At 40.8% G+C, this 16,762-nt stretch overlaps 1 protein-coding gene across 1 annotated transcript in view; it reads left to right on the top strand.

Moving 5' to 3' along the window:
* Window positions 1-5,653: 5,653 nt before the first annotated feature.
* The window catches only part of LOC133218326 (cytochrome b5), a 52,041-nt gene continuing 40,932 nt past the window's right edge, over window positions 5,654-16,762 (top strand). The window contains exon 1 of the mRNA XM_061364675.1: window positions 5,654-5,682. Coding sequence (XP_061220659.1) covers window positions 5,669-5,682 — 14 coding nt within the window. The 5' untranslated portion in view covers window positions 5,654-5,668. The remainder of the gene's footprint in view (window positions 5,683-16,762) is intronic.

The raw sequence follows: 16,762 nt of genomic DNA, 5'->3' as shown, positions 1-16,762 counted from the left end.
AGCACTGCCCATTAAAATTAGCCCTGGCACAGGGATATACGCTGCTGGCACGTACTTCAGAGGACATGGCCAGGTCAGATGGGTACTGAATGAGAGTCCTGTGTGCTGTTGAACCTGGGCTGTTGGCACCATTTGTTGCAATACAGCAGCCAGCAGTGATAGCTGGGAAATTTTCCAGAGAAGCATTCCTGGTCTGTGCTCAAAAAATGAAGAGTTGTCCAAAATGGATCATGTACTACAACAGTATTGGTTTGCTGTTTATTGTTTGGGGTTTTTTAACACCCAAACTCCCCATTTAAAATTCCTCTACATCAGCTTGAAAATGGCTAACATTGTCAGTTCCAACAGTTTCTGTATGGAAAAATTGCAAATTATTTTCTCAATTTTAGTTATTTCATGCTGAAAAGGTTTGTAAAGCAAAAAGACAAAGATTGAAAAGAATCACAATTTAAAACCCAGTGTTTTGTCTGATCTGCACCGTGAAGCTTTGTAGTACCTTCAGCATTTTCTGATGTTTAATTTTCATCCTGATTCAGATGAGGACCTTTACAAAAACTCAAAATCTTTTAAAGAGAATTTTTCACTTTACCCCACTGGACAGATCCAGAAAAGAGATACATAAAGCCTTTGAAGTCACCTTTGTTTCCCACTTCATTTCTGCATACTGGTTGTGCGGTGAACTTGAGCTGCAAGGGATTCTGCTTGCTTGGCTTCACTTACTTGCAGGTATCTCCAAAGCATCTGCCTCCTGGCATCTCTGTTTCATATCTAGCTCACTGCATCTTTGTGAAATCACAGACCATTAAGATTCATAGCAGCCTTCCAGTATCTAAAGGGGGCCTCTGAGGACTCTGGGAAGGGACTCTTCATCAGGGACTGTAGTGACAGGACAAGGGGTAACGGGTTAAAACTTAAACAGGGGAAGTTTAGATTGGATATAAAGAAGAAATTCTTTCCTGTTAGGGTGTTGAGGCACTGGAATAGGTTGCTCAAGGAAGTTGTGAATGCTTCATCCCTGGCAGTGTGCAAGGCCAGGTTGGACGAGGCCTTGGGTGATATGGTTTAGAGCGAGGTGTCCTTGGAACTTGATGATCTTAAGGTCCTTTCCAACCCTAACTATTCTATGATTCTATGATTCTTCATCCTGTTCACTCCCTCCATATGAAAGATGACTCTTCTTATATAGGTTCATTAATAGCATTTGTCTGGGAATGGCCGCTTAGTCCAAGAAGTCTGTTCCCATTCAGTTGATCTCAGCCCCATCTCTTTTCTTGGTGAGTCTGTTCCTGAATCCTTTTTACTCTATAAAAGTGGCACTATCTCTTGATTAATTTCTACCACTTGCTGCATTAGTGCTTTGCTCAGCAACTTTCTCCCCATATTTATAGCTCTCTGTGAAATACGAATGGCATTAAGTCATTGTTTATTCCTTATTTGCATCTCAGTTAGCAGCATGTGCTTCAACTCTGCAATAATCTAAATACACTGTCTTTTCCCACATTTTACAAGAGGTGAATCCAGTTGGAGGTCTACTTCGTAATCTTTAGGAATTACAAATTCAACCTTTTGTTCAAGATTTTCACAGAACTTTTCAAATGCAGATTCTTTTCCAATTGGCATTGTATGCTCTGCAGAAACATCTGCAAACAATATTCCTGCACTAGGGTGATGTGAAACAGAACAAAACTCCTTGCCCCAAAGGATTTATATGGTCTCCTTGTGTTCTGAGGCTGAGTTAATGGTGACTAACACAGAAGAGCAGGTCATTGCCATAGCCGTAGTAGAGGTTACTAATCCCTAGTGTGAATTCACAGACCCCCACCTCCAGTGGGGGCGTTCAGATACACCGCTGGTAGCAGCAACCAGCCGCATATATTTGGGACTGGGGAAAAAGAGAGGGAAGGGTTTGTTTTCTTGTGATTAGAAATACTGAGTGGAAGAAAGACTATCTACAGGTTGGAACTGGATGATCTTAAGGTCCTTTCCCACCTTGACCATTCTATGATTCTGTGACTTTATGAAAAATGGGGTCATGTCTTGGAAGGAGCTAGCGACTCCTCACGGATAGCATTTGTTTTTCTTTGTTAAAAAGTGTAGACCCAAGTTGCCTTTTTTTTCAGTAGTTTAAAAAAAAAAAAAATTAAAGAAGCTACATACCATGACTCTTGTCTTTCAGCAGCTCATATTGTTGTATGTAATGGGCAGGAAGACGATAAACAGCAGCTTTTAATGAGTATCAGGCTGTAATATTGGAGCCTTGTAAAAAAACCACAACCCATAAGCAGTATCAGTGGAAGCATACAATCAGATTAGCCATCTCAGCACATGCTCTTGGAAGCCTCATACAGATGAATGATGAAATCCCTCTGTCAGGGCTGACCTGAAGCAAGTCCAAGCAATAAGCAAAATCACTCTGCGGGAGCCTCCGTCACTGCCACTTTCCTGGATCCTCAGTGAAATCAGGACAAAGGCTACTAGGCTTTCAGTAGCAGAAAGTCAACAACATGTAGAGGGGGAAAGAATAAGTTGCTTGGAAGAATGAAAACCCAGGACAACTGAACCTGGAAACAAAGCAAGTAAGAGACTCAATACTGAAAAATCAGTGAATGTCAATAAATTGATTTTGGGGGGGATGGGGTGGAAATCCCAAACACTTCTATTACAGTTCTTTAAAATAAAAAAGTGCAGCAGCACAGGGGATATAGTGCAGGCATCTCCAAAGCCATTTGTTGTATGTGTCTAAGGATCTGTCAAGCAGACTGCGGAGCTGTGTAATGACATCTTCAGCCTAAAGGATAGACAGAATAAAACAATTTAACAAAAGCTTTTGGAACTACTATTTACATAAATCCAGAAAACTGTCCTGATTAGTAACAGCTCCCCCCCCCCCCCAAAAGAAGGACAAAAGAGTGTTTTTCTCAGTAGAAGTGTTGTTATGTCTGTAAATTAACATAAGGGGAAATGTTGAAATCCCTGAAGGGCTGCAGTCCATAATCCTGTAGTTTGCTTAAAGTTTTGATCCTCCAGGCTTGGGCCCCTAAGTAGGAGGGTGATTTCTGGTCTCCTTTAAACTCCACAGTTACAAGTGCCTTCTGCAATGTACTTTTAGCTCTTTTCTCTGTAAACTGGAGGGGCTTCTTCTTACACTGCAAATGCGCCTAAGTAGTGACAGCAGCCAGAAGGATGTGCATATGATCCCGTGCATAATCACTTCCACAAGCATCTGCTGCTAGTGCTTTCAAGATACATGTAATCCAAGCTGGAGACTGTTGTGAATACCTCTCATTTTCCCTCGCTGGTTCCTTGGCGGTTGCTTGTAGCTAGTTAGAAACAGAATCCCCCATCCTGCTTAAAATGGTTATAATCTCTCCAAGATTCATCTGCAGCAGGAAAAGACCAAACTGCATCAAGTTCAGGATGGGTTCATTCTCTTAAAGGTACGACATGCAAAGCTGCAGGAAAGAGCAGAGGTGAATATTTATTTCTAAAGAGGTTCTCTGGCTAAATGTAAATAGCAGAGAAAACTCATGTTTCAACCTATATCCCATGTACATTTATGAATTACCATTTGTCTGTATTTGCATAATTTAAAGCCCTCTGCTTCTTTCCCATTCAAAAGAAAATGAAAAAAGAAAAACATGTTTACTACTCCACATTTCACAAGTATGTCAATTCTTTCCCATTACTATGTCAGACATTTCAGGTTGTATCTTTGTCCTTAGGAAATTGTTTTTTTTTTTATTATCCTATGAAAATAAATTTCTGGGAAAATATGCTTTTATGTTTCTCTCTTGTTCAAGGGTTATTAAGCACTATTCTAATTTAATGACAGTCTTCAGTGGCTAAATATTTATTACGCAAAGCAAACTTTGTGTAACAAATATGGACTCAGTGTCTGACAATAACTGAATAAATATCCATGTAATAGCTCCAGACCTCAGAACTTTACTTCTAATGTAAAGATACCAGTATTACCCAATCTGAGTCTAGATTACATATGTACAAGTAAATGCTCTGCCCAACCTACGTTCAGTTACACTTTCACTTGGATTGAGACAACTGACTTTTGGTAAAACTGTGTATCTCGACTGGAGCATAGAGGAACTAAATATAATCATTACAAACTTATATCCATGTTCTTTCTTTTAGTCCTCATATTCAGTTGTTTGTGGAGTAAAGGCAGTATGTACACACAGAGTTCCTTATGAATCTGTTAGTTCAACTGTAACTTCATGTTACAAATGCTCAGTGAATAGTCCACAAATGCTTGGTATTTTTATTTTTCCTATTATAGTCTGTATAAATTAGGAAAATGCAAGACTAATTGGCAAGATGAATGAGCATAACACAGTGTACAGAAACAATGAACAATTAACAGAAGGTCTAATCAAGTTCTGCATTTTTACCAGATTGCACTGAGCTTTCCTAGGTGATTAAAGAGTTAACCTTCTTGGATCAGATTCTAGTTTCCAACTTTCAGAAAATATTGGATGAATAGTATCATATTGGCCAAAGCAATATCACTGAAGAGGCAATAGATAATACAAGTATACTGCATGAATTTCCATCGCTATTTCAGTAGATACTTCTCAAAGCAGAAAAATTAAGCCAAAAGTTGGACAGAACAGTGATAAACACTACTGAAATGCCAGCAAACAGGCTCTGCAGGGACAGATCTTCATTCCCACCTCATTTATTTTGCATTCATTTTCTGTTGCATATGTACTTACATGAATTCACATGCGATACTAGCATGTTTTAAGCTTCAAGTTGGATTTACACCAGCATAACTAACTGGCATTTTGGTGTGTGCTCCTGTTTAAGTTTTAATTTAAACAGGGGAAGTTTAGGTTAGATATGAGGAAGAAGTTCTTTACTGTGAGAGTGGTGAGGCACTTGAATGGGTTGCCCAAAGAAGCTGTGAATGCTCCATCCCTGGTGGTGTTCAAGGCCAGGTTGGACAGAGCCTTGGGTGACATGGTTTAGTGGGAGGTGTCCCTGCCCGTGTCAGGGGGTTGGAACTAGATAATCTTAAGATCCTTTCCAACCCTAACTATTCTATGATTCTATGATTCTGTGATTTACTTCAGCAGGAGAGGAGGAGCTCCCTGTGTTTTAAATGGCCAGAGGTAGGAGTAATATGAACAATAAGCTCATTTAATAAAGGTGAGAGTACAGAACTATAGCCCAGAGCTTTTTTTCTTTCCCTAGCTGAAATCTCTGTGGAAAGGACAATGCATGGCTGTGCAACCCCAGGAACAATCCAGGGATGTTCCTCAAGGACCATGACACGGTCCATCACTACCACTCCACACTGCTGTCTCAGTGATGGCACCTATCATGCAGGCAATGAGGCTGCGGCTCTGCTCCCACCTCAGACACCTGCTCTCGGCTGGAGGCCAGGCAGGGAGCTCAGGGGCATGCACGGGTTCTTCTTCTTTTCTCCACCTGGGTGCTGAGCAGACAGATCAATAGCGATGGTTATTAAGCAATCAGTTACAAGCATTCACTCCCTCAGCCCTTCAGTTCAAGCTCACTGGAAAATAAAAGCTGCTTCAGTAATGCATCTTCACAGAGTGCTGGAAGGTGAGTCTCTAGCACTGCTCCCAGTGCTGAGGTGTCTCCTCCAGAAAGTCTAATAACTGTGAGTCTTCCCACTCCCAGTGCAATGGTGGGCTCTGTGTGGGGAGCTCACCCCACTTCTTGCCCTTCTGCTCCTCTGTAACGGGCTTCAATAGCTTTTCCCACACTGAGACTGGTGCCTCAGAGGAACACCACATCATGTCAAAAGGGCAATGAAAGTACACAAACGTGGCTCCATGGAAGTTCCTCATCTACCAAGTACATCCTGTTCCCACAGCTCCAGGATTTTGACAGCCTCACACAATTTTTGCTGAGAAAGACCTACTCTCATAACGTAGCATGCTGCAAAAAGATTATAGTGGTGAATTTAATATTATCTGCTTTTCCATGTGGGAAACAGATAAGAATTGTCTGAATAATCACTACAAAATAAGGCATTTTTTTCTGGAAAGCGGAAAGGAGTAGAAAGAATTTGTTGGCCTTTATCTTTTCATATTATAGACAGCAAAGAATAGCAAGGCTGTGTGTAATCTGTAGTCCAGGAGTTCACAAAGCTGTCAGCCAGGTCACATGGACTCTCTGGAACCAGCAGGGATTTCAGTGCAGGCACACGTACCTGCTAGGGCATTGGATGAAAGTGTGGTAGCTGGAGTGTGAACCTACACAGCTATAAATATTTAAATTAGCTGTTCTGAGTGCATATTCTCAAGCTGCAAATGATACTGGAGTGCAGAACAGAGCTGGAGCAATGCCACATCAGTAGGTATGGGCTTTTAAAGGGTGCTTGTGTGCATCTCTGTGGACATTTCTGGTACTCTGAAGCGTTATTAAAAGCAGAAGATAATGGTGTCTTTTCATTAGGAAAAGAAAGGCATATCAAAAGAATACAGCTTCTCTCTTGCACAGGGATGACAAGAGGCTCACAGTACTGGGCTCATTTAGCCTTCAGAAGTGAGTGCTGTGTACAGCTAATGGGAGCATGCAAAGAAGATGGAGCCAAACTCTTCTTGAAAGTGTGCGGTGGTGGGATGAGAGGCAATCAGCACAAACTGGAACATGGGAAATTCCCGCTCAGTACTAAGAAAATGTTTTATACTGTGAAGAGGGTCAAGAACTGGAACAGGGTCCCAGAGAGGTTGTGGGGTCTGCTTCCTTGGAGATAGTAGAGCTTGACAGGACAAGGCCCTGAGAAATCTGGTCTAATTGGGCACACTTTAAGCAGGAGGTTGGACTAGGGGACCTCCATGTCCCACTGCTAGCATGCAGCCCTTCAAAAATGCCAACCAGGGTTTAAAAATCAGAGAAACATGATGGTCTTTTCTAACTATTAATACCAAATGTTTCTTGTGACAGTGGCTGTTCTTCATGGGAAGGAGCCAAAAGCACATATTTGGTCTCTATCTAACAAGTGCCCCATGCAGTTGTTTGTAGGCATCTTCTACACTAAGTTGAAGGACAGATTTCACACTCTGGCCTAGCCAAAGCCAACTTAGGCTCTATGGAAGCTGAGGAATGGGGAGAACAAGAGTTTCATGAATGCCAAGGAACTGCATTGCCAACAGGATGAATCCTCTGTAAAATTCTAGAATCCCAGAAGTTAGTCACCATCTGAACTTCTAGGACAAATTGGTCATGGTTCAAACATTTTGTAGACTCTATTAGGCTAAGTGGATAAGGGCGTCATTGTGCTAGGCGCTGGACAGGACCAGTAATAGGTAATGCCTGAGCATATGTTTACATTTGGACCCCTCCAACCTGCTCTGTAAAAGCCCTTCAGGGGCAGGAGGAGAACCTGTGTCCACTGAAAGACCTCAATATAACAAAAACTTGGAATCAAGCCAAACAGTTTTGTACCCTTTACTGTGACTTAGATTATTCCTCCCAGACAGAACCTCAGTGCTAAGAAAACCCCACTGCTCCTCCTTTATCTTGGGCACAATTGCGAGATTAAGGACAAAAAGGGAGCAGCCAAGCACTGGAGGCACAAAGAATTCAAAAGGTAGCTGTCATGTAACTAGCAGAGAATTATAAACTAAACTCCACAGAAATATAAAAATAAACGCCTTTTAGTTGCTCAGATGAATAAGACATAGCAAGATTCTAAACAATGTATCACTTCTGTTAGAAGCTTGAATATTACTGCTTTTTCACCCCCAAGAAGTAGAATATGTGGCAGATACAAAAGGGTTGCTGTTTTGTGTTTAGTTTTTGGTTTTTTTAAAGCATTATGCCAAGTTGCTGTTTTCAAACACATGTTGATGCTGGGAAGAAATGGGCATGTATCCATCTTGCCTTCAGGCCAAACCATTTAACCAGAACTGGGAATACTGACAAACTTTCTCAACCTCTCTCTCTGTATAAAGCAGCCCTTTGCAGATCTCTCTATGCAAACGAACAGTAAAAATATTATGCTGTGTGCTTATGTTTACCAAGTGGGAAATTATTTTTAACATACTCCTGAAGAAAGGTAACAGGTAAGTGGCAAACATTCTCATGGTCATTATGAAGGGGTATGTGTCAGTCTATAAATCAATAGCTGGCTCCATGCCACTCGCTTCTGAGTGGAAGCTGGCTGTTTTTGCAGAGCTCTGCTCACAGCAGCTGAGCATTGATGCTAAGTAATGTGTAACTATTAGGGAAAAAACAAGCATGACAGCACAAATCATGAAGCCCCTGATGAACATCTCTGCACATGGCTGCTTCTTCTAATCACCAGCAGAATTTAATGAGACACCTGCAGTTTACAGACACTCTTGTTCCAACATAAACTGCCCTGAGAGCACAAAGTCTTCTTCTTAAAAACATTCTTCAGCAAACCATAAACCACAAAGAGTTTATTGTCACTAATAACATACTCCTCATTAATTTATAATTGTGTGAAACCATATTCCCCCATACGTGACCTACAACAGATCTGGAGATTAGGGTAAATGCTGTTAAGGTCTCCTAATTTGCAGTTCTCAACCACTTTAGCTTTCATTAATAAAACAATGCTGGAGACCTTGAAACTGACCTATTGCCATGATGCAAAAAATAGTAATTCTTCGTAAATCTGACCCATATCTGGTGAAGGAGATGACTGAATGCATCCCTTGGGTTTCTAAGTAGGAACAAGCTTAGGCAGGCATTTCTCCTCTGCTTGAAGCTGACTGCAGCCACAGATGCTCCTGCCTCACCTTCCACTTCCATTGCAGTGAAGGGGCAGCTTGGACTGCAAAAAAACATATAGACAAGTCATTAGAAGGCCAGAAAGGATAATGTGTACCTTGTCATACCTTATGACATTTGCAGAGAGGAGGCAATAAAAACCTTTATTTTCTAATCAGCAATGTGCTCCTTGCTGTATGGCAGAAGAAACAGAGAATGTCATCTGATAAAAACAATGATTCAGCTCCCCTAAGCCACTGAGCTTCGAGAGAGAAAGAGCTTGTTGCTGAGAATTAGGGTTATCGTCATCCACCAAATAAGCAGCTGGACATGCCTGGCATGAATTGCCTGCTGCCTCTGTGGTATGCCCCCAGGGCTTTATTGTCTTGGATGAGAATATGGTGTGGCCACAGCAAAGAAGCCTATCCAACACTCTTCAGTAGGTGTACAGGCTTCCCAGGAATTTTGCTGTGAGCTGTTTTGTTACCCTTGACAAGAAAATCTTGGCTTTTTAACATCTGGGATGAATACTTGTAGATCTTAGGTCTAATATTGTTGCAACATGCAAATGCAAGAAAGTTTAAATAAACCTTAAGACTTTCCTTAGAAGGGTCCTCAGAAATTGTTGGCACACTAAATTGTGATCTGTGCTAACACAAGCCTGCTGCTTGTAGGAGGAAAAGATTTGTGGCATTAGTTAGGGGAAAGCATCTAGTAGCAACACTAAAAAAAGTAATGGAGATTTCATTCTGCTCCTCTTTTGTTGTCAAATATAATCTCTTTGTCAGTGGCTGCCTCTCTGACATTTCATATCCTCTCCGCTCCACAGACAATAGCTGCATTTCACACTATGCCAGCTGGTGTAAATAGACACATCTCCAGTGAAGTTAATGGAGCTGGGGCTTTTTACACAGGCTGAGAATCTGGTGCTGAACAATTTAAGCTGGCTGTGCAGTCTCATCAGGTATCAAATGGGATATGTCAGAGAGCCGCTCTGAGATAGAAAAAATAGTTGTCTTACAGCCCTGCTATCAAGGAAGCCACAAATGCTCTCACAAAAGCAGTTCTGGTGGAGGTGGTATCTTTTACAATATGTTCCTTATGGAAAAAGAAGGGCAGCACATTTTTATTCCCCTCACATTATTCAGAGATTTTTCTCATCATCAGAACAAGAAGACATCAGAATAAGTTTATTTGAAAGATGATTTTATAATAAAGTCAATGGAACCTTCTCAGCTAACGGTAGTGAAAGAGAATAATGTTAATGGAATTTTCATTAAAAATCATTTCTTTTCAAAATAGTACAGAACATTGGGAGAGGAAAATTAGCAGTCAGATCCTCACTGGCTGCAATCTGGCATCATTCTAGTGACAGACTAACATGTCGTCTAGTGTCGCAAGTGAAATTGCAGTGAAGTGCTCTGAAATAATGCGTTTGTTATGTACTGCCTTGTATTTGTTACTTGTTACTGCAGGGAGGATGAGAGAATTTATTTTTAATAATGAGAAATAAGCAGGTGACATCTAATAGAAACTTCTTAAGGGTTTGGCCTTCCTCAAAAACCAAAACCAAAATGGCCTACAAAAGATACACGTTTCAGGCTTTAATCAAGCTTCAGGGGCTCAAAACCTCATTCCTATGGCCTAGGGGAGTTTTTACATGCTCAATTCTTACTAAGCACAGAGTCATTTCTACATCAGCTACTCCCCAGGGGCCAAAGCAGCTGCTCCCCTTTACCACAACAGCTGAGTCTATAGTTCTAGTAAAGGTTAGCTGTGTCATAGGCCTGTCTCTCTTGATAAACAAGTTCACAGTCAACCTCTAAAATGTGCAGCAAACATCCTACCCCCAAGTACATGAAAGTAACCTACTGATTTGGCTTTTTCCACATGTTAGTATTTTTCCATGCTTGAATTGCCTCTGACACTGTTACAGCCCCCAGGACATGAGCTGAGAACCCCACAAACTTTTATGCATTTATCCTTGAGCAGTACCTCTACAAAGTAGAGTTATACTAGTAACTTTTCCAGGTATTTCAAACAGATTTAATTTATAATGATTTTTATAGATAAAAAGGAGTAGTTAGTTACACTGTTAATTAGATTATTAATAGTCATGGGGAGATAGGTACACTGCAGGTAAATACTCCAGATAAGTATTTGGGTGGATCTCCTGGCAGAGGTATCTTTTAACCTGTACTGACATGCTGAAGGACACAGGATGCTTGGAGGAAAGGTAATAGTGAACCCCTGATCTTTGGGCTAGCATGTTTAGCCCAAAGCCCCAGCCCCTTTGCCTGCCTTGCTTTACCACCCTGTGCTGGCAAAGCACCTTGAAGCTGGAGCTCGTTCTGGGATTCATGGCTCTAAAGCACCAACCAGCTCCATCGCCTGCAGCACTGGAAGAAAATCAGGCAGTGGGATCTCTGTGGAGATCTCTGTGCCTTTCTCCTTCAATCCTTTCAGAAGGGAGGAGAAGAGTTGCAGCAATGCCTCCACTACAGCTGCAGAGACTGGAGGTGAGGTTAACTCAGAAGAAGTCAGCTTCCCTGGGGTCAGAAGCAAGTTTAGTGCAAGCTCCTTTACGTTCCTGTAAAAGTGAAGTGGCATTTGGCAGTGTTTCAGAGGAAAGCAGGTGATGAAATGTGTTGAAACATATATGCGGCAGGCATGAACTGAATGAAAATCAGGTGAATAAACATCAAATATGGAGTCCAGGGAACAGAAACCCTTTTTCCTATCAGTCAAATCACGGCCAGGGGCCCCAGACTAATTCCGTTAGGTAACCCAGAATACCTGAGAGGCACAGGAAAAATCTGAAACTTAGCAGGAAATCTCTTCATAGTGAAGCCACTGAGTGAGCTGGTGAGAGACATTACTCAAAAGCATGGAGCAGAGCCAGGGAAAACAGACAACAATCAGCCAGATGTTACAGAAGATTCTGGGGATAAACTGGTCTAAAGCAGTGCAGTGCTTAGGACTGGATTCAAGGGTACTAAGTATTATTTCTTATGTAAAGCCTCCACAAGACAGCTGCTTGTGAGTTTCTTTAGCAGCATTTTCAAGACTGGGAAATACCAATTAATCAAAGCAAATATATATATATATTTAATATATCTGCTTTGGGAAATATCCGCAGGAACACAAAAATGGCACTGAACAAGTGGCTGGATTTTTTTTCACCAAGTTACCTACTGGGCTTAATGTCTAGGATCTGTTTGTTCTGTGGCTGCTCAGCAAAAGAAGTGTTCCTGAAGATGTCAAAATTTTCTTACCTAGGAGTAGTCCTAATGTGTGGGCTGCCTCACAGCATATCACCCCATGGTTTCTAGAACCCTTTTGCAAAACCAGCACTGTAGAATCCCCAGCTCAAATGATGGTTTTCAGAGAACAGACACAACATTTGGGAGCTGGAGACTTTGAGCAAAAGGAGACTTTGAGATACAGAACTCCCCACTACATTTGGGATTCCTCTGTTGCTGTGAATGATGCTCACTATGCTGCATAAAAGAAACTTCCAATTTTAGTGTCACTCTAAAGCATATACAAATATGGACATGCCCTCCTATAACAGAGAGCTTAATAGCTTTCAAGTATTTTTTAATAAACAAAATCTTCACATTTTTCAGTACTGAGATCAAAGCATAAGTAATTCTTATAAACATTTTGTTTGAACCGGCATTAGAAATCAATTTGGCATTTGTTGTATCATTTGCCCCATTCTTATGTAAAAGCCTTCTATCCTGTTTTGTATATAATTTTGTTTCAATTACTGTAATTTTGGTTGCAACTAATCACAGACATTAAAAATCTGCTAGCGTTGAATAAGCTTCATAAAAAGCTCGACACTTTGTGATGCTCATTCTTGATAATTGACGCATGAATGCACACCTGATTTAAAATGCACAGTACAAATGGAAAGTGCAAATTACAGCAAACCAAATTGTAATCAAGGTTTTCATAGCTCTGCAGTGTGTGGCATGGTATTCACCAGCTGTAGCCCCAGGGCCAGTAGGCTACATATAAGACCTTATTCCTTAGTCTATTCCCAGCAACCAGCTTCCTTGGGAGTGCGGCAGAAGTCTTGCTAGGTTCACTGGGAGCAAAGGGCACTACAAGGCTCAAACTTGAGCCTTGAATATAAACTCAAAAAGACACAGTTCTTAAGGTGTAGTTTCTCACCAACCTGATTCCCAAACAGCCCCTCAAAACAAGCACATCCTCCTTTCCAAAACCTCATCATGCCGTTTTATTGTTTAACGATGTTAAGTTTTTCTAAAATTGAGGCAGTAACATTTTTTATTACAGGTACAACTAGAGGTGAGCCATATTTGCACTCAGAGACTTTTCATTTCTCTGAGAGCCTACATCCGCAGCGTGCTAGGGAAGTGTTTCTGCAAGCTTTAAATCAACCCTGTGGTTCCCCACCGCAGCCAGCCTCGCTCTGTAAGACTGCTTTCAGAAGCAATTGCTAGATCAGATCCCTAATTTGTACTTGACAATATTCAGCTCATACACACAGTAGGTGGGCGGGTGAATTTGATGGCTTTCAGATTGCGTGGGGGAAACAGAAAAATAGACTTTGTTCTGGTTTTGGCATGAAAATGATTAATCTCTCTTATATTCTTTTAGGTTACAACATGGAGCAAGAGAGAATTAGATTTTAATCTTTTCACTAAAGTAAAATAATTAAAAGGGTTTCACAAACTCATTTATTTCCACATGAAACATTCTATTTCAGGCACATTTGATAAAATGTTTCAGAAGTTAGTGACTTAAAGCAAGCAGCGGCATATTGATAACAGGGGAAATATCTCACTGTGGTTTTAGATCACAGGAATCCATGCACCAAAGGAACCAATTTTTCTTTCTAATTTTGAAAAAACCCCAAACCACTGGTTAGAGTGCTAGCCAGAAATTAAAACATGGATCTGCTTATTTTGCAAGGAAAACATTACAAAAATGGAGCTGCAGCTCTTTTAATATCTCACATACTATAATTTACTGCTAGGAGAAAAGCTACTGAAATCTTCTTCCTCTAATTACTATTCATTCATTACATATGGCCAGAAGATGTGCCACTGTTCATATGGATATTTTGAATACGGACTGGCTAGGAACCCGTCATTGCTATGGAGAACTTATAGCTTGCTATGCTAAAGTTACTGTCATGGAGGGTAATTGCAGTGGTTTTAGAGCACTCACAGTCCTGAGTGGTGTTTGTCTGCTGGTCTTAAGACTGGAGACTATATCACCACAAACATCTAAAGCATAAAGTGCTTTTAATGGTTTGCTTCCCATAATAGTCTGTTCTCGTGTTTTGGGGGAAGTGGTGATGACTTACAAGTTGGTTTTTCTGTCCTTGGAATTTCCAAGCATGAAGACAATCAAATCCTGGCAGCATTTACATTTGATATCCATCTAGAATAACTCACTGGGTCAAAGAATTATCGTGGTCTGATACCTGGGGTCACCAACAGGTTTCTGAGCCAAAGAGAGACAGTGGAGTGCAGACTGCCTTTCAGTGGGTCTCCTTGATAGCCCATTAGGATAAAACCAGCTTCTCTCTGCTGTGAGAGGTTTTCACCAACAGCTGTCCACTGTAACATGTGGGCCTATGATTTTCTTGGCAACTTTTCAAAACTGGTCTTTTTTAAAATAATTTCCACACTCAGTCAATAGTTGTACATTCAGAGTTTGTCAGACTTCGAGAAAAAGATCTGCAAGGGAATTCAGGGTTCAGAAAGTCACACTTGTTATCAGCATTTTAATTTGACCTGAGCTCAGACTTCAGGCCAGAAGGAATCATTACACACTGTAATCTTCTATAGATCATAGGCTTTCATGCAGTTACCCTTTGTTGAGGCCCCCAAAATGTTTGTTTGATTACTCATTTCTTCCATGTGAGATTTGATTGTTGATTTGAAGACATCCAGACATGGAAAGCCCTCCACTTCTCTTCATGGTTTGTTCCAATGGCTAATCACTCACACTTGTTTCTCAATTAAATCTGCCTGATGCTGGCTTCCAGCCATTTATCCTTACAATGTCTTTTTCATGAAGTAAGACAGCTTTGGGTAAGTCAGGGTCAGGCACTGGCAAGTTACATCCCCTCAAGCAAAATGCTCTGCAAGAATGGTTGTTAGCATTTTTAATTATAAACTCTTCATATATTCATTTAAATGAATTAAAAAAAAAAAAACACACAAAAAAAAACCCCAGTGAATTAGTGTTTTATATATCATTCGAAAAGCACTATATGTACATATGGTTTTAATATTTCTCTAGGCAGGTATTATTGAGAATTGGCAAAATAAAAACACCTACACGTTTGTTCTGCTTTGTATGATGAACATCTGCATTCTCAAGTGTGTTTATGAAGTTAGAGAAATCCACTATCTAAGAGTAGGTCAAAACAGCACTGGAAACTCGAAATACCAGCCGATGGTCTAGCTGACTAAAGAGGATGAATAAAATGCAGTGCTTCACCTGCCTCTAACAAAACTCATCGGGAAAAACCTTAAAGACCCAGCTGTGGCATTCAATAGCTGTATTTTCAGTAGAAAGCAGTTTCTTCTCTGCCAACTCTACCCTGAAATCAGGATGGACGGAGAAACTGAGGTCTCAAATGTCCAGAAGAAAGAGGAATTACTCAAAAATGCCAAAAATACAGTGCAGAGAAGAAGAAGAAAACCTGAGCCTGAATCCACCGAAACCTATGGAAGTTTTGCTCTCAATGTTAATGACTGCTTTACTGCTTTGCCCGAAATATTTTGTCTACACAGTCCCTTCACATTCAGTCACTCTTTATGTCAGTGTCACTGCACAGGGCTGGGTCTGTCTGCCCTCTGCTAATAGGCTGGGGTTGGAAGGACGGCACCATAAAGGCATACTGAAAACCTGAGACAAACACAAGAATGCTCTGTAAATCCATCAACCTCAAAGTCCACAGAGATGTAAAATCTGTCACAGAGCCCAGGGACAAGGATAGGAAGAATAAAAATATTTTAAAAACTCCCCAACCAAAACCAAACAACCTGAAAAGTTCTGCTCTAGGAAGTTACTGTCATTCTCCTAATGCAAGACCCTTTTTCAAAGACAAACTAACCCAGACTTATTTTAATAATTGAGACTTTATTATATATGTTTTAACTTCCTGTTGCTCTCCACCATGGAAGAACAACACTGCACTTAACTAATCACTGAATCAATGACACAATTACCATTACTGCTGATATCCAATTATGCCCTTTCATTCACATGGCTAAAGGAAACCTAAGAGAATCCATGTGCATTGATGTGCTGCACCTTTTCTGCTGGATACTCTGGCATCACATTTAGTGTTATTTCTAGAGACTGCCAGCAGCATATTTAAATTCTGCTTGGACTGAATATAGGAAAGATACTGTTACTTCAATATTTGAGTCTCCTGGGTTTTGTTTTAATCATATTTCAGGAATATTCACATGCTTACCATTCATATTGTAAGAGTGCTTTTGTAACATAAAGTTCTCCTTTCCAAGGTCATTTATTTTAGTTTCAAGGCAGCTATGCTGATAAATGGGGCATGAAGGGGCATGAGAACTTCCCCATTGAATCACAAACTGTAAGCTATGAAATGTACTCAAGTACTAAGAATAGGTTTGGGCCAAATCTTACATATGGAAAACTCCCATGACTTTAAATCAGCAAAGTCAAGAACTACAGGATTCCTCTCTGAGGCCACCTCTACAACTCGTTATTAGGTTAATTCTGAAGGTAGCTGAGTCTGAAGCACCCTGCATTGTCACTACAGCCCTTTAGGGCACCCTGGCATACCCTAAGCGCGGGGTCTACCCCCAAGCCCTTGCAGCTGCCTCCCATCTTGTTTACATTAGACACATCCAGGGCCCTAACTACCCATTACCCCATCTTGGATCACTTTCCAAATATTCATATACACATCTGAAAGAATATACTTGGCAGTAATCACTGGTCATTTGGAATAAAAGGATTTAGGAGCAAGAAGAAAGGTGGTGGTGCAGTCAGCAGA

This window comes from Neopsephotus bourkii, unplaced genomic scaffold (assembly GCF_033783945.1).
Source record: "Neopsephotus bourkii isolate Nb327-2 ecotype Australia unplaced genomic scaffold, CSIRO-AGI_Nbou_v1 NB_1248, whole genome shotgun sequence".
Taxonomy (NCBI): Eukaryota; Metazoa; Chordata; class Aves; order Psittaciformes; family Psittacidae; genus Neopsephotus; species Neopsephotus bourkii.
Note: the sequence above shows the minus strand (reverse complement) of the source record. Positions and strands in the feature narration are given on the sequence as shown.